Consider the following 25,361-nt stretch of genomic DNA (forward strand, 5'->3'; position numbering starts at 1 on the left):
ATATGCCTAACCTTTCATTTTCTTTTTGCATGAACAGCAATGACATCCAACACTTACCAAGCACCATGTGTCAGACACTTTTCTAAATGCTTTATGTGTGTCATTTAATCTTTCAGCAGTCCTTAAAGATCAGTTACTATTGCTGTATCCCCATTTTTAACATGAGAAACTAGGGCCAGGGGCACAGAGAGAATATTTAACTTGCAGAAGTTTACACAGCTAGCAAGTGGTAGAGTTAAGATTTTAACTCAGGCATTCTGACTCTATAGCTTGCTTTTAAAACACTGCCCTATAATATAGTAGTTTGTGTTCTGGAGCACACATGCCATGTTCACTGGTAGAACTTCAAACTTATTACCAACCAGGGCTTGGTACATCCGGGAAAAAAGAAAAGACGACAGTCTGAAAAGGTAGAAAACTATCAGATTTGAAAATAAGTCCTCCCTGGATATCCATACCTATCTATTTCTGCAGAATTTATTCCAGAATTTGACACACTCTCTGACACTGAACCCTGACTATCCTTCTTGGTAGGTTCTAATCCATTCTTTATGTCATCAAAGTTTTCATATTTGAGAGCTTGGACCAGCTGTAATAGGTACATCAACAAATCCTGGAAAACAAACAAAAAATAAGCCAATATTAGAAAAATGCAAATGATTACATACAAGTTATGGGTATTCCTAAATATCAAGTTAAACGATTTAATCTACCACTTATCAGTTGTGTTACCTTGGGCAGGTCCCAAGGTTTCTGAACTTCTTGGTGCCTCAATGGGTCCTCTTCTTTAAAATGGCCATAATCATATAAACCTTAGAGACTGAGTTGTGAGGATTAAATCAGTTAACAGGAAAAAAGTCACAGAATAGTTCCTGGCACAGAGTAAGTGACCAGTAAACATCTTGTTTAAAATGGTACCCCATCGACATGTATACACTGCTATACTTAAAACAGATAGCCAATAAGGACCTGTACAGCACAGGGAACTCTGCTCAATATTCTGTAATAATCTAAATGGGAAGAGAATTTGAAAAAGAATACATACATGTATATATATAACTGAATCACTTTGTTGTACACCTGAAACTAACACAACACTGTTAATCAGTCATGCTCTATTAGAAAATAAAAATAAAAAATAAAAAGTATCCCAAAAGCTCAGAAAAAAAAACAAAAACTAAGAAAAATAATTGAGATGGTTCATATAAAGCTGAGAAATTAACAAAAGATCCTTTTTACAGCAATGGCATTTTAGGTCTAAGATTACATGTGAAACTCCAATCTATTAAGTTTTCAAAGTGTTTCTATTTCATAATGTTTCCTGGTTGGGATTTTTAAAAAAAATATTATATTGCTTTTTTTCCCTTTAAGAGAATTTGGAGTTGAGTGAATTTAGAGAATTTGGGTTGTCTCTTAAATGGAAACTACAATGAAGTAGATATTTTAACATTCAGTTAAAGGAAATATTTATTTTCCTTCCAACTACCAAAACTGGCTTGAAGAAAACAAATTTCTAAATCTAAATTTCTCCTACTTCTTCTGATAAACAGTGAGATAATTCATACCGAAAAAAAAAGCATCAGGAAAGTTGTTTTTACCTTTCTGAGTTTTCCCTTAATGTTAAGAATGGAAATATTTTCCATTATACTCTATAAATGTACTTCTTAGCCCCTCCCAATGACTATTAAGAAAACGCCAAAAGTTTTGCTTTCAAAAATAATTACAAATTGAAGAAACTAACAAAACTCAAAAGAAAATTGACAGCATCTATTATCTTCCAGTTCTAATTGCCACTCAGGCAGTTAAAATTCAATTATGTAGTATTAAGACATTGTGATTACCAGTTTAATTTTAGTCACCGTTCCTTAAGCCCAGAAACCAGGTTAAATCCCTGGCTAAATATTTATATTTATACTTCAGGTATAAACAAATCTTTCCTTCTGTATTTTGTTAACAACTACAGCATTTGTGAGAGTGAAAGTCGCTCAGTCGTACCCAACTCTTTGCGACCCCATGGACTATGCAATCCATGGAATTCTCCAGAGGCCAGAATACTCAAGTAGGTACCCATTCCCTTCTCCAGGGGATCATCACCCAGGGATCGAACCCAGGTCTCCCACATTGTAGGTGGATTCTTTACCAGCTGAGCCACCAGGGAGGCCCAGTATTTGCAATTAATTGCTTATTTACTCTTTGTCATTTCCACCATTTTAAAAATTCCATGATGACGACTACTTCCCAACATGCTATTTTCCCTTATTTAATACCAAAATAAATTCTTTTCATCTTTTTTCTTATACTGACATGTCAACCTTTTTTACAGTTGCCCAAATACTGACAAAAAGCAATACATGTGATTTTACCATTATATGATTCTTTTCACAAAAAACTAAATGAAAGCTTAATTGGCTGAGGAGTAGTGTTAGTTGCTTCAGTTCAGTTCAGTCGCTCAGTCGTGTCTGACTCTGCGACCCCATGAATCGCAGCACGCCAGGCCTCCCTGTCCAGCACCAACTCCCGGAGTTCACCCAGACTCACGTCCATCGAGTCGGTGATGCCATCCAGCCATCTCATCCTCTGTCGTCCCCTTCTCCTCCTGCCCCCAATCCCTCCCAGCACCAGAGTCTTTTCCAATGAATCAACTCTTCGCATGAGGTGGCCAAAGTACTGGAGTTTCAGCTTTAGCATCATTCCTTCCAAAGAAATCCCAGGGCTGATCTCCTTCAGAATGGACTGGTTGGATCTCCTTGTAGTCCAAGGGACTCTCAAGGGTCTTCTCCAACACCACAGTTCAAAAGCATCAATTCTTTGGTGCTCAGCCTTCTTCACAGTCCAACTCTCACATCCATACATGACCACAGGAAAAACGATAGCCTTGACTACATGAACCTTTGTTGGCAAAGTAATGTCTCTGCTTTTCAATATGCTATCTAAGTTGGTCATAACTTTCCTTCCAAGGAGGAAGCGTCTTTTAATTTCATGGCTGCAGTCACCATCTGCAGTGATTTTGGAGCCCAGAAAAATAAAGTCTGACACTGTTTCCACTGTTTCCCCATCTATTTCCCATGAAGTGATGGGACCAGATGCCATGATCTTCGTTTTCTGAATGTTGAGCTTTAAGCCAACTTTTTCACTCTCCACTTTCACTTTCATCAAGAGGCTTTTGAGTTCCTCTTCACTTTCTGCCATAAGGGTGGTGTCATCTGCATATCTGAGGTTATTGATATTTCTCCCGGCAACCTTGATTCCAGCTTTTGTTTCTTCCAGTCCAGTATTTCTCATGATGTACTCTGCATATAAGTTAAATAAGCAGGGTGACAATATACAGCCTTGACGTAACACTTTTCCTATTTGGAACCAGTCTGTTGTTCCATGTCCAGTTCTAACTGTTGCTTCCTGACCTGCATATAGATTTCTCAAAAGGCAGATCAGGTGGTCTGGTATTCCCATCTCTTTCAGAATTTTCCACAGTTTATTGTGATCCACACAGTCAAAGGCTTTGGCATAGTCAATAAAGCAGAAATAGATGTTTTTCTGGAACTCTCTTGATTTTCCCATGATCCAGCGGATGTTGGCAATTTGATCTCTGGTTCCTCTGCCTTTTCTAAAACCAGCTTGAACATCAGGACGTTCACGGTTCACATATTGCTGAAGCTTGGTTTGGAGAATTTTGAGCATTACTTTACTAGCGTGTGAGATGAGTGCAATTGTGCGGTAGTTTGAACATTCTTTGGCATTGCCTTTCTTTGGGATTGGAATGAAAACTGACCTTTTCCAGTCCTGTGGCCACTGCTGAGTTTTCCAAATTTGCTTAGTTGTGTCCAACTCTTTGCAACCCCCATGGACTGTAGCCCACCAGGCTCCTCTGTCCATGGGATTCTCCAGGCAAGAATACTGGAGTGGGGTGCCATTCCCTTCCCCAGAGGATCTCCCCAAACCAGGGATTGAACCCAAGTCTCCTGTACTGCAGGCAGATTCTTTACCGCAAAAGCTATAGGGAAGTCCACTCTGTGATAACTGCCTTATTAATTCTTATTCAAATATATCAGTATCAGTGGCCAGGAAAATCAAATGACTTTATCAAAATACTTATATAGAGCTCTGCTTCTAAAAACAAATTTTAATTGGATCAATAAATGCTTGATTTTCTATTATCTTATTTAGGATTTATCACACCTTATAGCTCTAGATATTCTTCTATGTATATTCTAAGAAAAAAATTATATAACAGAAAATTGTTTAATGAAGTATTCTTAGGAGGTTTAAGTAATTCAGTTTCACTGCTACCCTTTATTACCAGACAGGCTTTGGAAATGCTGCTGAATGTACCACCTAGTGTGCTTTCCCAAGTACAGAAAAGACTTATTGCATGAAAGCAAAAAGGTTGCACTGTTATTAAATTCCCCAAGAAGGAGAAATTCAGAAGAAAACACATCTTTTTAAGTCACTCATCACAGTATGATTGTGTTAGTCATCTGCTTTCTGTATTCAAACTACCCATTCCTTCATTTGTATGAAAATAAATTAACTTCAATAGTTAAGTGCAAAGGCTGTTTGTTCATTACACAGTCACATTCGAAAAACATAAAATCCCTCCAGGCATGAAGGATATAAGCATTTAAGTAAAGCAAAACAAACAAAAAAATCAGATTTCTATCTTAGACAGTTCAGGAAAACTTTCTCAAGAGCTATGAAATACTATCTAGATAGTAATCGTCATTCTTCTAAAGAAGTTAATTCTAATGCTTTAGAATACAAATGCAAGATTTCATGTCAAAATCACTATTTCTTATTGAATTAAGAGTAATTTTTCATATAGGCATTTACAGTTAGAGACATGGGTTCTGACCCTGGTTCTCAGACAGCTACATATATCCCATATTTCTGGTGAAATGAAATACTTTCTATTTTCCTGCACTTTTCAATCTCCTGGCCTTTGCTCGTATTGCTCTCTCCACTTGGAAAATAAATTCAAGTTCAACTCTGAAATTCTACTCTTCCTTCAATGTCTTTCTCAAATGCTATTTCTTCCTCAAATTCTAATGGAGAATCTCTCTCCTTCTGAGCCACACCATAGAAAGAAATATGGCTTTTAAAAATGCCTTTAAAGAACATTAAACAAATCCAATTCAGAAAGACATTAAAAGACTGGTTAAGATATATGTTACAGATGTAAGCTGAGTTTAACATTAGGAATTCAGCATCTATCATATATTGTATTTATAATATATTAATGTTTTTCAGATAGCATGATGCTATACCTACAAATTATAGGGACCCATTTAACACCTATTAAAACTATAAACAGACATCACTAAAGAAACTAGATAAAACATAAATATTAAAATAAAAATGCAGTTTTCATTTAACCAACAAACAGAAATAAGAGATAACAGTGGTGAGGTAGTTTATAACAGTAATGACTGTCACAAAAATTTTCACATTTTTAAAATGTGAAAAAATTTCATGAAAAATTGTGATAAAGGCATGTATATTTTAACAATTTCAAAGCAGGTTACTTATTCAAGAATATGGAAAAACGTACACAAAACTCTGTTCACTAATACAGTTACAGCAAAAGATTAGAAATAAAACAATTGCTTACCACAAGAGGCTGACTGGTAAAATAAGTTATAAAATAAATGTGCAGTAAAATATTATGCTGCTGTTTTAAAAGAAAAAGGTAGATCTATAGGTATCCATAAAGTCTAAAACCACAGTGTTTTTCTACAGATTAGATGTACCTTTGACATCATTTGCCTTGATATTCATTTGCCTGTGTTTCCAGACTTTACAGACACCAGTTATTGTATTTGTTGAATATGAGAAAATGTCCAAGATTATACTGTTCAGTTAATAAGGCATGCTTTTAAAAACATGGATAGGATACTCCTATTTACCTTAATTTTAAGAGATGTCTTGGTGGCTCAGATGGTAAAAATTTGCCTGGTATTCCAGGCAGGAATCAAACCCAGGAAGACCTGGGTTTGATTCCTGGGTCGGGAAGATCCCCTGGAGAAGGGAAACGCAACCCACTCCAGTGTTCTTGTCTAGAGAACTCCATGGACAGAAAAGCCTGGCGGGCTACAGTTCATGGGGTCACAAAGAGTCAGACACAACTGAGCGACTTTCACTTTTCATCATATAAACCATACATGCATATATATGCTTGCAATTTGCATACAGAATATATGAAAAGATATGAGTGACTATTTTTCAGGGGATAAAAAATGGCTGGAAAAGTGGAATTGTTAAAGGAGCTTCAATGTTACTATTTCATTTATAATTTAAAAGGAAAGCAAATCAGAAAAAAAAAAAAAAAAACATGATAATATAATAACAATAAAGGAACAAACCAAATGCTGTGGGAGCAGAAAAGAAACCAAAATGTCATCTGCTTCCTTCAGTGGTTAAGAGAAGTTTCTCAGAGATATTGAGGTCTGTGCTACTCCTTGAAGGATGAACAGCAGGAAGACCTCACTAGGAAAATGAAGTAACACACATACAGGCTTGAGTACTAGAGGGACTATGGCATCCTGAATGAATTACTGTCCAAATATAAAGTGCAGTAATTTTCATTCAAGTTTTTCAATTGTCCAAGATGTAGATGTTTAGACAAAGTGACCTTTGATGTGATGCTGTGTTTACATGATTATATTATATTAAAGGACTACATTAAGGGCTCACTATGGTAAAGAATCTGCCTGCAATGTGGGAGATCTTGTGTTCAATCCCTGGGTTGGGAAGATCCCCTGGAGAAGGCAATGGCTACCCACTCCAATATTCTTGCCTGGAGAATTCTATGGACAGAGGAGCCTGGCAGGCTACAGTCCACGGGGTCACAAAGAGTCACACATGACTGTGTGACTTTCACTTGAAATACTAAAAAACATTTGAAGTTCATAACCATGAATACCATACTACTCCACAGATAATAATTGGAGAAGGAAATGGCAACCCACTCCAGTATTCTTGCCTGGAGAATCCCAGGGACAGAGGAGCCTGTTGGGCTGCCGTCTATGGGGTCGCACAGAGTCGGACACGACTGACGTGACTTAGCAGCAGCAGCAGCCACAGATAATGCAAAAGCAGAGAGACATTTTATACCAATTAGAAAAGAAAGGTACAACATGAATGATTTTAGTATAAAATTGATATAAATTTATAATCTTTCAGCATATTATGTATAAGTATAGTTTTCAAAATTTTTCCCATGTAATTTTTTCTTCATAACTATTAAGTGATATAAATAGCTACTATCACTATTTTTTACATTTTTTTTGGATAGGAAACTGAGGTGAGAATAACACATGTTCCCAAAGACATATGGGTACATAGAGTCAGATAAAATCCAAAATTCAAATCTTAATGTACATTTGAAGAATCAGTAGAAACTAAATTAAAATATTTTTTTAAGCTGAGTATACAAAATTCATTATTGAACCAAGTTCAGAGAAAGGGAAATCAAGAGATAGCTACCATCTCACTATCTATCATCTCTATAAACTCAAAAAACACTCCCAAATTAACAACCATATTTTGCGGTTTGGGATACATGCAATATTTCTATCATCATTCTTTATCTCATAACAAAAATTATAAAAAATCTATAAATAGTTCAGTACTTGCACTAATACTATTAATTCCAGAGACAATTAAATGTTTAACCTCTAAGTTTATAAGGGAATGTAGTCGGACACAACTGAGCGACTTCCTTTTCACTTTTTACTTTCACGCATTGGAGAAGGAAATGGCAACCCAATCCAGTGTTCTTGCCTGGAGAATCCCAGGGGCGGGGGAACCTGGTGGGCTTCCGTCTATGGGGTCGCACAGAGACGGACATGACTGAAGCGAATTAGCAGCAGCAGCAGCAGTCAGACAACCAAAAATGATGATTTATAATATTTCTATTTAAACTCTGAACCCATGTTGAGGAGGGCTGTACTGACTACAACCCAAGACATTTATCTAAATCCTGACTCATGTCAAATACAGATAAAGACTTAATGACTAAAGTGAAATTTCTAGTGAATTTCAAAATAAATACTTCATTTTAAATAAATATTGCAATAATTTATTTTTACTTGTGCTATAGTAAAAAAAAAAAAAAAAAAACAATAAAGAAGATAATATGCTGAATCACAATGCTAGGAACTGCTGTTTGATAGGAGAGTGAAAAACATCCTAGTCCAAAAAAATTATACAATATCTGAGAATTGCCTCAGAATAATCTAGTGGAATGTAAGGAATGGGGAGGAGAGAATAACTGGCATTAGAGATGAAAACAAAATTGTCTATGAGTTGGCAACTCTGAAGATAGGTAAATTACGCATGAACAGTCACAGTACTACTTTCTTTAGTGCTTAAATTTTACTGTAATTAGATACATATACAACTATCAACTTTAATAAATGTGGCATTCTGCTTCTTGAAATTCAGATACCACTAGGAGTTCAAAATCATGATGAACACTCCTATACATATATTGAGGCTTAAGAAGAGTCATCTTATGTTCCATAAGCCTTGCAGGCTAAGTATGAGAACACATTTCCTCTATAAAAATTAGTAAGTTATAAAAAAATTAGTGAATTCATCTACCTGATTAGGAATTACTAAAATTCAACATCTAGCAATGTTTTGGGTCAATACAGTTTCCAACCTTCCCAGGTGGCCTCATATGTATATAAACAGCCACTATAAAGCTTGTAGTCTTCTTCTTGCAGAGGATTCAAAACCACCTTTAAAAAAATTTACTTACACACACAATTGTAGTAGCTTAAAGTTTAAAGGAGGAGTCTGAAAAAGAGTAAGATGACCATGCATCTCTATGCTTTAAAGGCCCCAAAGGCTTTTCAAAACTACTATTAAATGTGGCTTGTTGTAGACTGACTGATAGAGGGGATCTGAATTATTCCCTAGCTGGTACTGCATTAAACCATTTTTCATTGGAATTCCTTTTTCCAGACAGAGCAATACAAGCTCTGCTGCCAGGTAAATGCCCTGGGGGAGGCTGTCCCATCATAAACAGATCAGGAAGTAAATTTTCATTTCACAGAAGAGCCCCTAGAGAAATATTTTAATTTTGCTTCTAAAAACACACATAGTATATCCTCTTCCCTTCTCAAACTTTCCCTCTCTCTCTCTTTCTCACACACACACACACAGGTCCCAGTTTAAAATGTACCCAGTTGCAGAGGAGTAGTGAACACTAAAGCACCTCGTCATCCGCCTGCCGTAATCGGGCCACAGCGTAGCGCCTCACTGTTGGATTCGTGTAATGAGAGGACAACAGCTCCAAGGAGTCCTCTACATCCATAGGCTTCCACTTGCCTAGAAGTTCCAGTGCCTGTTTGGCCTCCTGAGGTAGATCCCAATTAACACATTTCAAGAACTTTGTCAAAGCCTAAAATCAGAAAAGGTTTGAAAATTAGAAATATCTTATTCTGGGAAAGGGAGAATCAAGGATGACGAGGCAGAGCTCAACCTGGACCTGACAGCTGAGTCACAAAGTCAACGACAGACTCCTCACATAAACACTAAACACACAATCTGAGAAAAAAAATGCAGGACCAAGGGGTGAGGGTAGAGTGAGGGGGTGGGAAATGCATGTTTCTTGTAACTTTTTTTTTTTTCAGAACACTACAAAGCACTATGAAGCTTTAAATTTTCTTCAACTTTTCTTCATTATGCTTTCACTATTTTAAAATACTGCAAGACTCAACACAAGGAAATCGTTGAGACATGTCTCATGAAGTCTGAAATGCCTTAAGAGAAAAACTTCATTTTACAATATCAACACGTGAGACATAAAACATTGCAACCAAAGAATGAAAGAGTCCAGGGCCAAAAAGAGTAGAACCCCATTCAAGGTACAATTATAAGAAAAAAAAAGAAAGAAAGAAAAGAACACATCCTAGAGTCAATGGTTTCCCTAGATACTCACATAGGATGACTCAAACGAAGCTGAATATGTATGTCTCTCTTACAGAGAGAAGTAACTACAGAAAAAGAGAGACAATTAAAAAAAAAAAAAAAAACCTCTACAGAAACAAGTATAAAAATAGATAAACACACAGGAGCATTGGTTTCTGTATATTCATTCTCTGATTCAGCTGGCTGTGTGTAGAATCTTTCTGGAATCTCCCTTCTTTAGAAAGGTAGCCAATTCTTAAGACTGTCAGGTGAGGAAGCTACCTTGGAGCATATGATTCATGGCTGCATAACAATAAATGCTTTTTAAAGAAAGGTTTGTACCTGTTTTTCATAAAACAGGTACAAAACATAAAAAAAAAAGCAATCCCTATTGCCAGATCTCCCTACTAACACTTTGCTGGCTGATATCCAGACATTTTCTTCTTTTTCTATGAATTCATCTCTTGAACAAAGACAACTTTAAAATTTTAAATTCTTGCTCCGCTCAACTAAAAACATTTTCATTAGTAAACTAACCAAGTTCTCCAAAAAAATGTTCCCTTGAATAATAAAACACAATTACTTATTAGTATGACATAAAATTAATCTTCATTCCCATTCCCTAACTTATTGTTATTTAACTTATATGTGGAGTGCATCATGCAAAATGCTGGGGTGGATGAAGCATAAGCTAGAATCAAGACTGCCAGGAGAAATATCAATAACCGCACATATGCAGATGACACCACCCTTATGGCAGAAAGTGAAGAGGAACTAAAGAGCCTCTTGATGAAAGTGAAACAGGAGAGTGAAAAAGCTGGCTTAAAAAAACTAAGACCATGGCATCCAGTCCCATCACTTCATGGCAAATAGAAGGGGAAACAATGGAAACAGTGACAGACTTCGTTTTCTTGGGCTCCAAAATCACTACAGTTGGTGACTGCAGCCATGAAATTAAAAGACGGCTGCTCCTTGGAAAGAAAGCTATGACAAACCTAGAAAGCATATTAAAAAGCAGAGACATTACTTTGCCAACTAAGGTCCATCTCGTAAAAGTTATGGATTTTCCAGTAGTCATGTACGGATGTGGGAGCTGGACCATTTAGAAAGCTGAGCACCGAAGACTTAATGCTCTTGAATTGTGGTCCTGGAGAAGACTCTTGAGAGTCCCTTGGACTGCAAGGAGATCCAACCAGTCAACCCTAAAGGAAATCAGTCCTGAATATTCATTAGAAGGAATGATGCTGAAAGCTGAAGTTCCAATAAAAAGACCCTGATGTTGGGAAAGATTGAAGGTGGGAGGAGAAGGGGATGACAGAGGATGAGATGGTTGGATGGCATCACTGACTCAATGGACATGAGTTTAAGCAAGCTCTTTGAGCTGGTGATGGACAGGGATGTCTGGCGTGCTGCAGTCCATGGGGTCACAAAGAGTTGGACACGACTGAGTGACTGAACTAAACTGAACTGAACTGAACTTATTCTTGACTTAACTAAATTATGGGATAAAAGCACTATGGAGTGCTCAAATTTGTATAATCTGAGTGAAGTCACTTGCCCATCATCTCAAAATATCAGACAGGCTAGACTTAGAATCTAAATCCATTGACTCTCAACCCATGCATGTTTTACCAGATGGTTTCTCCTTACCATTAAGGAACTACTATCTACTAATTAGCTAGCCCAAGCCCCTGGGAGCCATTACTCTACCAACACTTATCCCCTAAATTTTTAGGGAAAAAAGGGGGCACAAGTGAAGGGTCATTTTCCAGGTCTCAAATGAGTCCTTAGGACTGGCTGCCTAGTGAAGGTCCTTGGCTTCACACAGGAAAGAATTCAAGAACCAGCCACAGTAAAGTGAAAGCATATTTATGTAGAGAGATACCCACTCCATAGACAAAGTGTGGGCTGTCTCAGAAGGCACAAGTGACCCTGAAATACGGGGGTGGTTAGTTTTTATGGCCTAGGTAATTTCACAGGCTAACAAGAGGGAAGATGATTCGAACTATTTTGAGGAAAGGGCAGAGATTTCCAGAACTGGGGCACCACTGACTTTGTGGCCTTTTATGGTTGGCCTCAGAACTGTCATGGCACCAGAGGGTGTGTTATTTAGCTAATGTATTACAGTGAGTACAAATGAGGTTCAAGGTCTCCTGGAAGTCAAATTTTCTGCCACCTTGGGCCTATTTAGGTTCCAATCAGTTTTTGTGAATCCTGTTCTTAACGGCTGCTTCATTCTTTTAATGGTTGTGCCCTGCCTCCTTTCTTCCTGTCTCAAATCCATTCCTAATTCTCTTCGATTATTTCCTGGTGATATTTCCCACTGTTCCCCTCAGACTGACTCTCACTATGCCACACATCTAGAGTTTGGCACAGCCTTCAAGCTAAGGGTTTCTCTTCTAATCATTTCACAAACTGTCAGATATTCAAGTTGGAAGTGATTTATTAGCACAACCTCCCACTAATAGCACAAATTTACTATATAATATCTGACAAAAAGAGACTTGATATTTACCTAAGAAATTCCAGTGATTAATTTCCAACGTACTCATTGTATTTACAGACAGTGAAGCCATTTTTTTTTAAAACCTTGGCTTCTTTTTCGAAATATTCCTTTATACCTCTTACCATAATCCAAACCTTTAATTCTCAATAAGCTCTCATTGCCCCTCTATGCTTCAATCAAGCTAACCTATTTTATATATAACAGTCTAACTCCTATCTACAGGGAGTTCCCTCCTTTCTTATGCTCTTTGTCAAAATAGTAGTGTCATCTTCTTTAAGGCCAACTTGCCAAAATATCAACTTTTCCAGGAAGTTTTCAGCAACTTTCAGCTCTTCTCTCAGTAGCTGCTTAATTTTACATTCTTCAATTAAATTACTCTCTTCTAACTACCAAATGCTTTTCTGGACATTCTTATGTCTACAACTGGAATTTCCATTCCCCAAGGATAGCTAGCCATTTCTTCTGTACCTCCTGCGCGTCATTTAAGTGCTCTCTTTCCATAAAAGCACATGGACGGCCCTCCTTATTCTATGCATTTATTTTTTACTTCTTAAATGTATTTCTAGATTTAATGTGGAAATAAAGCAATACTTCCTAAATAACTACAGTGAAAGCTTTTCCACTTCACAGTATATCAGCAGTCTTAAGGAAAATGTGCCAGTATGTACTTACTATAAGCAAATCTTGTAGCAAGCTGATGTACTCAATTCAGTAACTGAAACAATCTAACCCTCAGATTCTCAGATTTATAGATTTATTAGTAAGATTTATGGAGTATACTGCTGCCAGGGACTGTACAAAGATTTCACAACCTGATAATGCTAAATGTGACAAAGGTAAACAAGGATATAATAGAATGAAGGTGGAAATAAGAAGAGGAATGAGAAAGAAAGGAAGTATAAGAATGTGAAGTCAGAAATAGTAATGATGATACTTTATTTCAGGTGCTTTAAAGATGCTTTATTGATCTATATAAAACAAAGATAGAGGATTCAAATGCAATTTTATACCTAGGGCTTCCACAGATAACTGTATAGGTTTTAGAGGAAAGGTGTTTGGGTTCAAATCTTAGTTTCCAGCTCTATCAATAATTACTGAGTCACATGGAGCACATTATTTAACTTTTAAGTGCTCTATCTCATAAGTTTATGTAAATATTAAATAAGTTAATGATACAGATGTTTAAAACAGAATACATACATAATAAATAGTTGACAAGTGCTTCTGATGTTACTGTCAAATGTTAACATTATCACATGTATTATCATGTTTTATATTAATAGCAATAAATATTTTGTTAACCTCCTTTCTGAACTTAGAGTCACCTCACTGTTATCTCCTACTTTTAGAATCACGATCACACTTCAGAGCTGAAAACACTATTTATCATACATATTTCTAATATTAACTTCTACCAACCCAATTTTTGGAAATTTCTGCATTTCCAAAATGTAGAACAGGAAAACCTGTTCTACTCAAGACACTTCTGACACCCTAATTCTCTGCAGACACTGAGTATCCTGCAACTTAACTGAAATCTGATACTCAGTGCAGAACTCAGTGCAAGACTGCTTCCCATCTCAGATGCTAAGAGCAAACGCTGGGTCCTCAGGTATCCAGAAATCAGTCCAATATGGACATATATTGGGGGTTCCCACAACTAACTTTACTCAGGCTCAGTAATTGCTATAATGACTCAAAGAACTTAGAGTACTAGTTTACTTATTATTGCTGGTTTATTATAAAATATATAAATGAATAACCAGGTGAGGAAACACATTAGGTGAGGTCCGGAAGGGTCCCAAGCACGGGAGCTTCATCTGTCCCCATAGTTAGGGATGCAACCTCCTGGCATATGGATGCATTGACAAACCCAGAAGCTCTATGAACTCCACTGTTACAGGTTTTCAGAGATTCCATTACACAGGCAAACTGATTAAATCATTAACTATTCTTGGGTTCTAGCTCAATTCCCAGCCTCTCTCCAATCCCCTATCCCTGCTCCCCCACTTCCAGAGGTCAAAGGTAGAGCTGAAAGTTCCAACCCTCTAATCAAAACTGCAGCTCTTTTGGCAATGAGCCCATCTACAAGAGTCACCTCATTAGCATAAATACAGGTACAGTTGAAAAGGCCTTATTTTGAAAAACAAAAGATGCTCTTCTCATTCTTACCACTCATGAAATTCCTAGGGTTTTAGAAACTCAGTGTTAGTAACCAGAGGTGAAGACTAAACATATTATTTTTTATTGTATCACCATATCACAGCTATTTTAATATTTTAAATTCAGAACATTCAAAACCAAAATATCTCCTTATCCTGATCCTTCCACTTGCCATATTTATTTCAGGTGCTCAGGACAAATTCTTGGCCATCGCCTCCAAGTAATTTTATACATTTTCCTCTCCTTCCTCTGCCCTCCAATACAGCTCTCAAAATCCATACATGAACCTCCTAATTATGTCTTTCTTCACTGTCACCTCTGCTGCAATCCTCCTGGTTTGTCTTCCTTAAAACATCACTTGTTAAGACACATTCTTGGCTTTACAGGTTTCCTTTTGCGAGTGATATCCAACTTTGAATCATAGAATTCAAGGCTCACTACAATGTGACTCCATCTTTTCTATTTAAAGAACATTTCATACAAACATTTCTATCTCCCAAACTTAATACTCTGCCTTACTCATGCTTTTCTTTCCCATGAAACATGATCATCAAATAAGAATGACCACCAAAGTTTGTTCAAACTTTAGGACCAATCTTACTTCTGTAAAACCTCCCTCATATCACAGCACATTAATCTTGTTCTCCTTGACATCACTATTCTAGTAATTACCTAACCATTAACTAATGAGACAGTGACCCTTTATCAGTTACTATCCTATACTTCTCCATTTTGGTTATCTATAATTATCTTTTCCCCCAGACAAACTGGGCCAGGCAGAGATCCCTAGAGAAGAACATGGCAACCCACTCCAGTGTTCTTGCCTAGAGAACCTCACAGACAAAGAAGCCTGGTGGGCTCCAGTCCATAGGGTTGCAAGGAATCAGATATAACCGAAGCGACTTAGCAGGCACACCCAAACAATTTTAATTTATATGAAATTTACAGTGACATAGTATCTCAAAGCCCAAAGCCTTAAATAACACTAGGCCAAGAGTTGATACCAACTGTGTGCTGAACTGAATTCGTTTCTGCTATGGTATGCCATCAGCTCCTTGCCAGGAGTCACAAGTACGACTACCGTCCTGACGTCACTGTCTCAGAAGCAGCCTCGTCAGTGCGGTCCGTGTGCATCACCATGACCTTCACCATATGACTATTCCTACTGTTTTGTTCCCTAAGCATAACAGAAAGATAGTAAAATGATGGTTACCTTTAATTAACATTTCCACAAGAAGAAAGGACATTTACCATGTTAAAAGCTGAATTTACAAAGTTATAATATTCACACTTTTGGTTCCACAAAAATGAGTCACTTTGTACATGCTACAGACCATAAATTTAAAACTACTTCATAAATTTAACTGCTTTTATTGGACAAACTTATTACTGTGAACTTTTCAGGTGCAACGTTAAGTCTAGACTAGAGGGCTTTTATCTGAAATACTTAAGGCAGGTCATTTAGGAAAAAATAGGTGGAAAGAACAAATTTAATTAAAAAATAAATAAGAAGTATAACTTTGTAAGAACCAATTTCCACTAACTTGTTTCCTGAGCACTGCTTTTTCGCTAGGAAATCTTTACAGCCTTTAGGGCACAAATGTCAAATAACCTAAATCATAGTTCCTGAGAAACTGGCATTGAGCAAATTTCTTTTATAAATAAATTAAGGGACAGTGGTAGAGAAGTATTTATTTTCTATAAAACCCATTTTAAATTATTACAAAGATACAAATGTGGCTATGTGAATAATTCCTTTGGTCATTTCAAGAACAATATATATTTGGTTTTCTGAAAAGTGCTTCCAAATAGTAAAAAACAGTATTCACCTTACTGTAGTGATCATAAGAACTCTACAATACATCCTGAGAATTGAAGTTTCATCACCTACCATTTAAAAACTTGAAATCAACTAGTTAAATGCAATCTGTCACATATTTACACATATCTAGAGGTAACTGAATTTCAGGGGGAAGTGACAACTTGTTTACACAATTTTCCTTGGAAGTTTTTCGATCTAAGGGAGTTCTGCTTTGCAAATCTATGATTCTTGAACCTATACATTTTAACAGGTTTAATTCAATATCTTGCTATTTATTTTTAGACAAAACTGCTGCATTCAAGATTCAATTTCTGTGAATAAGGTTATTCTTCATTTAGTAGAGTATCATATACTAACTCAATCTTTTTAAAAAACACAAAGATCACAAATCTGTGCTTCTGCTGGTGATTCCTTCCTTTTCTTGCAGGGATAAAAAGAATAACACTCAAAAGCTACAGCAAATTTAGAATTCCTCTCTCATTCTTATTATAGATGTAAAAGAGAATGAGTATGGTTCATCCACAAAGAATTTCCCAAGGCATCAATAAAAGATAGAAAAGAAAAGCTGAAGAGTTAAAATGAGCTGTAACTGGATTTTTATCCAATCCCCAGGCCATGGACTAGTACCGGTCCGTGGCCTGTAAGCAACGAGGCCACACAGCAAGAGGTGAGTGGACCACCTAGCGAAGCTTCACCTGTATTTATAGCTGCTCCTCAAGGCTCCCATGGAAGAAGTGAGACTAATCTCTGATGGCTCAGTGGTAAAGAATCCGCCTACAGTGCAGGAGACGCAGGTTCGATCCCTAGGTCACACAGATCCCCTGGAGGAGGAAATGGCTACCCACTCAAGTACTCTGGTCTGAAAAATCCCATGGACAGAGTAGCCTGGCGGGCTACAGAACATGGAGTCACAAAGATTCACACACAACTGAGCGACTAAGCATACAACACAACATAAACTAGAAGAGACTTAAAGTTCACTATAATTGAATCAACTCATATTAAATGTGAAGATGCTAAAGTAATCAAAAAGCTTCTTCATGAAAATACATAGCAATAAACAATCAGCCTCAAAACTAAGTCTCTATACTCAAGTCTACTACTGACTGTGTGTGCTAAGTTGCTTCAGTCGTGTCAGACTCTTTGCAATCCTATGAACTGTAGCCCCGCCCCGGGCTCCTGTCCATGGGATTCTCCAAGCAAGAACACTGGAGCAGGTTGTCATGCCCTCCTCCAGAATATCTTGGTGCATCACTTATGTCTCCTGCATTGGCAGGCGGGTTCTTTGTCACTAGTGCCACCTGAGACAGCCCCCGAGTACTGACTTCTTCACCACAGTTCTCTCTCTCATAGGATACTGGCCCCAGATAGCTGAGGTGCACGTGAAAGGAATGATTTCAGTGAGCCCAGAAGGAAACTGTATTTACTCCGTAGCTTCAATATGGAAGGCACTGTCTAGTTCTGACCTACCCTCTCTACCCTCATCTCACACTCGATGCCATTCTACCAATCCATCATTTCAGATTATAGTTCTCATACTCTCTCACTAGCCACATCTCCAGAATTCTACAGTTCTTTGACAGCCACCCAGGCTCAAGGAGGCAAAAAGAAAGATAAAATATAAGCTTCGTATAAAAAAGTATGTTGTCACAGAGCTAATTTACTTCTATGAAAAGAGAGAAGACAAAAGTGAGACAACATTTAACTCTGCACCTACTATGCACTAAGGACTCAACCGGGTCACTCATATGTATTCTCTCACCTGTGAAGAAGGGCTGTCATAATTAGTAAAATGAGGAAACAAAGCTTCCAAAGAAATCTGCTTCACCTTATCCAGAAAGAGTAAGTTGTACTGCTGCAAACGGAACCCAAATCTCTGTGACTTAACCCATTTAGACACTGTCTATACATCAACAAAGAGGTACATATGTCTTTGGGTGTATAGTTTCATAATTTTTAAGAAATGGAGCAACATACTTTGCTCTGTAACATTTTAATAAAAATTTGACAATTAGTCTGTATTTCTATGACAGTTTTGCTCATTAGCAACAAAGTTTACAGATAAATTTGGTATGTGAAAATATTCGAGAAACTCACTTTTTCTTGATTAGTAAGATAATATCTAAACTTCCATACAAGATCTTGTTCTTCATATGTAAGTTGCTTTGTTGGTGGATAACTCACAATAATCTAAAACAAAGAAAAAAAGAACCACTTTATCAAATTAAAAAAAAAAAAACTTGCTATCTATTTCCATTTCATTTAAAATTTTCCATTCATTTAAATATATCTATAATTACTACAGAAGAAAGGAAAACGTACATGAAGCTAAGGAAGACATAAATCTGCTGTACCCACCTATCAGTTCAAAAAGGACATTAAGAGTGTAAGGGGAGAAAAAGATAGATAAAAGTTAAGCCTCATATAAAAAAGTATGTTGTTACAGTTAATTTATTTCTATGAAAAATACAACAAACTCAAATAACAAAAGTTTTACCCTACCAAACTACTGCCTGCAAGATATACTATACAACATGGGAACAGAGAGAACAATTTGTAATAACTATAAATGCAAAGTAACCCTTAAATTTGTATAAAGTTTAAAAAAAATAAAAATGAGGAAGGAAAAAGCCCCCACCAATACACACACAAGAAAAGGAAAAAAAAAAATCAAAACAAAAAACCAGAAGTATAAACTTTTCTCTTGCTAATGGGTTTCCCTGATAGCTCAGTTGGTGAAGAATCTGCCTGCAATGCAGGAGACCCTGGTTCAATTCCTAGGTGAGGAAGATCTGCTGCAGAAGGAATAGGCTACCCACTCCAGTATTCCTGGGCTTCCCTTGTGGCTCAGCTGGTAAAGAATCCGCCCGCAATGCGGGTAGACCTGGGTTCGATTCCTGGGTTGGGAAGGTCCCCTGGAGAAGAGAAAGGCCACCCATTCCAGTATTCTGGTCTGGAGAATTCCATGGACTGTATAGTCTGTGGGGTCATAGACAGTCCACTGGACTGAGCAACTTTCACTTTCACTTCACATTATCTTGTTAAGCCAACAGAAGACCTCTCTTAGACAATGTTATCTTAGGGTCAGTTTCTAAGAATACTATACTAAGGAGATATACTATTTGTAGCTCTGTCTCTAGGGCTAATAGTTCCTGAAAGCCCCAAAATGATACAAAACGACAGAAACGTTAAGTTGTTGAAACTACATAGGATTCATTAACCTGCATCTCAATCACTTTCAAGTGATGTGCTATCACATGAGCTGCAATCAAAATATCCACTCAATAATTTTTATATTAATATTTTTAAAACGCTCTTACATTTAGCTGATCTCTTGTGGCAGCATTAGGTTTGAGATCGTGGTCAGAAGGTCCACTTCTTAAACTCCGGGCAAGTTTGTGATGTTTGCTCTCAACTAAATTCTCCTATAAATTATTTAAAAATATTAACCAACAATGTAAATTTCACCAATAATCAGTTTCAACAGTCACTCAGAAAAAGCAAATAGTTACTTAAGACCAGTTTATAATGCTATTTTCTTCTTGTTACAACTGTAGTCTCCTCTGTATCTCGTGGTGATAGGGAAAGCTAAGCAAGCTTGCCATATGCTTCACCAGGCACTGGTGCACACGTGCATGCCATCCCAGGCCCTTGTCTTAACTCCCCATTGTATTCAAGGTTTTAAATCGTCTAGCCAATCAAGTGTCACCTTCACTCCAAAAATTTCCCTTGGCAACCCAGACTAAAGCTCCTTTTTCCTAGGAGTTACTAGCAACTTTGTGATATAATCATACTATCACCTTCGTTCAAACTGCCTAGGGCAGTGACAATGACCAAAACACTTGACTATTGTATCTATGGCCAAAATCATAAGCTTTGAACACACTGTCTTTGCTTAAAGAGACCTTATTTTATTCATTTTTACATGTATGAATTGTCTGTTCCTGTATTTTTCCTAATTTGCAATTGGCTTTTTGGTCCTCTACTCTCCAGTATTAAGAGTTTTTGACATACTACATACACAGCCCTTTGTGGTATGTCACAAATAGTTTCTCCCAGTTTCTCAACTGTCTTTTGACTTTGTTACAGTGTTGTTGTCGTGCAACATTTTTTTTAACATAGTCGAATTTACCAATCATTTCTTTTGTTGCCTCTGGATTTTGACCCAGCTTTAGAAGTCTACCTACACTGACAGTAAAGTACCAGTTCAGTTCAGTTGTTCAGTCGTGTCTGACTCTTTGCAACCCCATGAACCACAGCACTCCAGGTCTCCCTGTCCATCACCAACTCCTGGAGTCCACCCACACTCATGTCCACTGAGTTGGTGATGCCATCCAACCATTTCATGCTCTGTCGTCCCCTTCTCCTCCTGCCCTCAATCTTTCCCAGCATCAGGGTCTTTTCAAATGAGTCAATTCTTTGCATCAGGTGGCCAAAGTATTGGAGTTTCAGCTTTAGCATCATTCCTTCCAATGAACAGTTAGGATCCAGTTAGGATCCATTTCATAATATTTAAATCGTGATTCATTTGGAGTTTTTCCTTATGCATGGTGGGAGGTAATGTATGGTATGGGAATTTTATTTTTTTCTAAATGGTTCTTCCCTAGCACTATGCTCCAGTGATGAAAAGTCACCCTTATCAATTTCCTTATGTACTTGGATTTATTTCTGGGATTTTTAGACAGTTTTATCAGTCTATGTGTATATGTACATGTGCTAGTATCACACTTACACAGTCTGTTTTATTGTCTGATACAGGGATAAACCAGCTTGGTGGTATTCAATGTTTGCTATATTCCTCTATTTAGTTAATACTAAAGGCTACAAATTAAATTTTTTTAACATAGCAGATAAGGGTTTGTTTTGTCCTTTCTCAATTGCATTTAAAGCTAAAAAAATTTAATAGAGGTCTAACATCTTTGATTTTTTTAATTACAGTATCCAAAATGTTAAACCTGTAATTGTTGATGAATATTTTATTTAGAAAAAAATACACTAAATAAACCGACCTCTCATTTACCTGACATTTTGGTACAAGTTATATGAAAGTAATATGTTTCAAATATGACAAAATTTGTATACACTCATCCATTTTGAAGGAAACTCTTCATGTGTTTCCTATATCTACAATGTAAAAGACAATTTGATTTTATAATGAAAACTCAGTATCCATTTTAGATCTATTAAAACAGTGGCTGACTTTATTTTTCTGGGCTCCCAAATCACTGCAGATGGTGATTGCAGCCATGAAATTAAAAGACACTTACTCCTTGGAAGGAAAGTTATGACCAACCTAGACAGCATATTGGAAAGAAACACTACTTTGTCAACAAAGATCTATCTAGTCAAGGCTATGGTTTTTCCAGTGGTCATGTATGGATGTGAGAGTTGGACTATAAAGAAACCTGAGCACCGAAGAATTGATGCTTTTGAACTGTGGTGTTGGAGAAGACTCTTGAGAGTCCCTTGGCCTGCAAGGAGTTCCAACCAGTCCATCCTAAAGGAAATCAGTCCTGGGTATTTATTGGTGGGACTGATGTTGAAGCTGAAACTTCAATATTTTGGCCATCTGATGCAAAGAGCTGACTCATTTGAGAAGACCCTGATGCTGGGAAAGATTGAGGGCAGGAGGAGAAGGGGACGACAGAGGATGAGATGGTTGGATGGTATCACTGACTCCATGGACACGGGTTTGGGTAGACTCTGGGAGCTGGTGATGGACAGGGACGCCTGGCGTGCTGCAGTTCATGGGGTCGCAAAGAGTCGGACATGACTGAGCAACTGAACTGAACTGAACTCTATTTTAAATTATGCCAGGATTGGGAACAGGAGAAGTACTAAGATGTTTGTTTCTACAATTCCCAAGTGATCTTTTTCTTCCAAATTTTTATTCCCTTTTCCCCCCTATTTCTTCCTTTGAAGTTAGGTAAATACATGTCGTATTTACCCTAATCATCATGTTTTCATCTTCCAATGCACTACTTTCAATCTACTTTGTTCTGATTAGGAAGGTAATTAATCTAATTAGAAATGAATGAAATAAGAATAAAATAGTTCAGAGTAATGTAAATGAATTCTAAGTGTGAATATCACAGTTTATATTATGCTGTTAAAAAGGATTTTTTTCTGGAACTTTCTAAATCTGAAGTCATCAAATCAAACATCTGCTACAAAGAAAGAATTCTTCCTCTTTCTTATTACTGAGAGAGCTATCATCTCAACAATTCATAAGCAGGGTATCCCAAAATCATCCCAGAAACCATAATCCAAACTGAACAGTTCAGGTAACTACCCATAATCTTCCCTATTTTTCACTAAAATCAATCTCCCTCAAATTTTTATCCATTGATGTGTTACGTTACCTCATGGTATAAATAAATTCTCCTTCTATTATGATGACAATCTTTCAAATACTTGTTTCTCCAAATCTATTTCAAGATCACATTCTATAGCTCTTTCAACAATTAAAATGGTTTACCAACACTGCACTATCCAGGCCTTATGATAAGGTAGTATTTCTTATAAATATTCCATTTGAATCTGATTCCATATGGCTGAAGTGAATTTATGATTCACTTTTAAATAACCAGTGAAGTTACAGAGACACTTTTTAGAAAGTGTATGATGTGGATGTAAGTCATAATCAGTCTAGAGAAAAGAACTTTCATTAGAAATTTCAGTGACTCACCATAGACATCTGAGGGTCAGGAACTTTCACTATCTCAAAGCTTGTTAAAATTGGAGATGACTCATCACCATCCTGGATCACAATACAACAAATTCAAAAAATACATACATATATATATTTAACCAAATGGCAAGAGACAATACATGAACATGTGTACTCGAATGTATTTTAATTTTTAAATAACATAATTCCTCCCTTTAAATTATCATCTTTCAACTATATTTTAAATCCATTTGTTACATATATATATCCATTTGTTACCTTCTGTTGCTTATGAAATATTTTGATAAAAATAAAATTTAACAATAAAAAAACCTGTATTATATAGTTATTAGAGATATGATGTCAGGAAAATCAGTAGACTATATTTGTCAGGATTTTGTTTTAAACTTTGTTTGTAATGACTGAGTCAAAATAATATGTCCTAATTTTAAAACTCAGAACAAAAAAATCAAAGAGTATAATTAAAATATGGCACAATGGATGTGTCACATCACTTGCAAAAATCACTTAGCAGATTTTGGTAATTCTTCAAATTACTACAATTAAGTTCCACTCAGGAAAGTTTACTCAAAGTTATATCTAATTAGAAACTCAGCAGCATTGCTTCTCAGAGGACACTTATTCAACACCATGCAAGCTAGAATAACAAGAATCAATTCTTATGAAATAAAACTGTCTTATTTTGTTGGCATTATCATTTTTTAAGAACTCTGGCTTTTATTTTTACCCAATTCAGGGAAGAAAGGTAATTTGGCCTAATAAATGTCACTGAATACATCCTGGAAAAGGGTAAACTAATTTAGGTTGAAACTCATTTCCTCACAATTGTATACCTAGTATCAAATTTTTCTGTCAACTTCCAAATGCTAGTATATTTTCAATTTTACATATGTGTAACAAAATCAGGGGAGACTGAAAGAGGGGAAGTATTGTGACTTTAAGTTCAGTAATTGAGTCTTAGAGAAAACCACAAATTCCCACAGCTATTGTTTAACAGGCTGGTTCTCAGTCACAACACCAAAAAACACATTTATCAACCCAACTGTGACAAGTAATCTTCACTAAGGCTATCTGTCACAGAAGACAGGTGACAAGAAAGTCTATTTCCATTAGATTCAATGCACTGGCCCAGCAATCTTTACACTAAGTGGAAATATGACAGGAAAAGTAGACAGGCATTAATTTATGGGCAATTTTCAAGAAGCAGTTAGAAAGGGGTCAAGAACCTTTTCAAAAATACTTGAAATTCTTCTAATTTCTATTCTGTTATTATTTCATCTATTATCAAAGCTATCTTTCAAAAGATCCTTCACATCTCCAGTGTGAAAATACCATCACCATTAGCATGCTTTTGCAATATAAACTCCATATGGGTGGGAAATATTGCTTTTAATGAAATTACATATAGTAAAAATTAAAAATGTGATTTTATTAAAATGTATTGGTAACAAAACAATTTCACTCACACTTCATTACCCTTTCTTTTTAACAATTTTTCTAATGAATAAACAGAGTGTAAAGTAGTTTACCTTCCTATCTTTCCCCGCCCCCCCAGAGAATATAATTTATAAAATAAAAAGCAGAAACAAGTTAACTTTTTTTAACCTTTTTTCTAAAGGAAGGGGTAAAAGATAAAGGGAAATATATATATACCTTGTGAAGTACCAGAAAAATAATCACAAATTAACTATGCAAATCCTAAACCTTCATTATGAAAACATCTTTCAAATAGTAATTTACCAGCTATAAAACATGGATAAAAAAAAAATCACTTGTGACAACTTTAGTAAATAACACTAACATGTAAATGCAATTTCAAAGCACTACTTCTTATGAACAACTTAGCTCTATGCTGGACGAAATATTATTCTTTTATGCCATGTATCAAAAGTCTGTCCTCATTTACACTGATTCTGACTCCATCCTCGTAAGCACTTGTCTCAGTACTTTCACAATAACAGAAGGTTATGTGCTTTTGAACTCCACATACTATTATTTCTGTAGTATTGAAATGAAGACCCATCAATAAGTATTTAAAGCATAGATATTTTTCAAGTAGCTAGATATCAAACACACAACTACTTTCTTTTGGTAATGAACAAACCTGAGCAAATTTGTAACTGCATTCTTTTACCACTCAGACTATTGATAACATGGTTTTCTTAATATTGCAAGTACTTTATAAATAAATGAACATTTGAAAGGTCTTTCATAAGCATACTTATGTTTAGGGTCACATATACAGTTTCAACACATTATATACATAC

The 25,361-nt window shown here is 36.4% G+C and overlaps 1 protein-coding gene across 2 annotated transcripts in view; it reads right to left on the minus strand.

Annotated features, from left to right (window-relative positions):
• PIK3C3 (phosphatidylinositol 3-kinase catalytic subunit type 3) overlaps positions 1 to 25,361 on the minus strand; it is a 165,776-nt gene that overhangs the window by 81,955 nt on the left and 58,460 nt on the right. For both annotated transcript variants that reach the window (XM_027526401.1, XM_027526400.1), the window contains 5 exons: positions 23,092 to 23,163; positions 19,724 to 19,828; positions 18,501 to 18,593; positions 9,218 to 9,403; positions 459 to 613 (listed from right to left, as the gene is read on the minus strand). In XM_027526401.1, coding sequence (XP_027382202.1) covers positions 459 to 613; positions 9,218 to 9,403; positions 18,501 to 18,593; positions 19,724 to 19,828; positions 23,092 to 23,163 — 611 coding nt within the window. The remainder of the gene's footprint in view (positions 1 to 458; positions 614 to 9,217; positions 9,404 to 18,500; positions 18,594 to 19,723; positions 19,829 to 23,091; positions 23,164 to 25,361) is intronic.

This window comes from Bos indicus x Bos taurus, chromosome 24 (genome assembly GCF_003369695.1).
Source record: "Bos indicus x Bos taurus breed Angus x Brahman F1 hybrid chromosome 24, Bos_hybrid_MaternalHap_v2.0, whole genome shotgun sequence".
Classification (NCBI taxonomy): domain Eukaryota; kingdom Metazoa; phylum Chordata; class Mammalia; order Artiodactyla; family Bovidae; genus Bos; species Bos indicus x Bos taurus.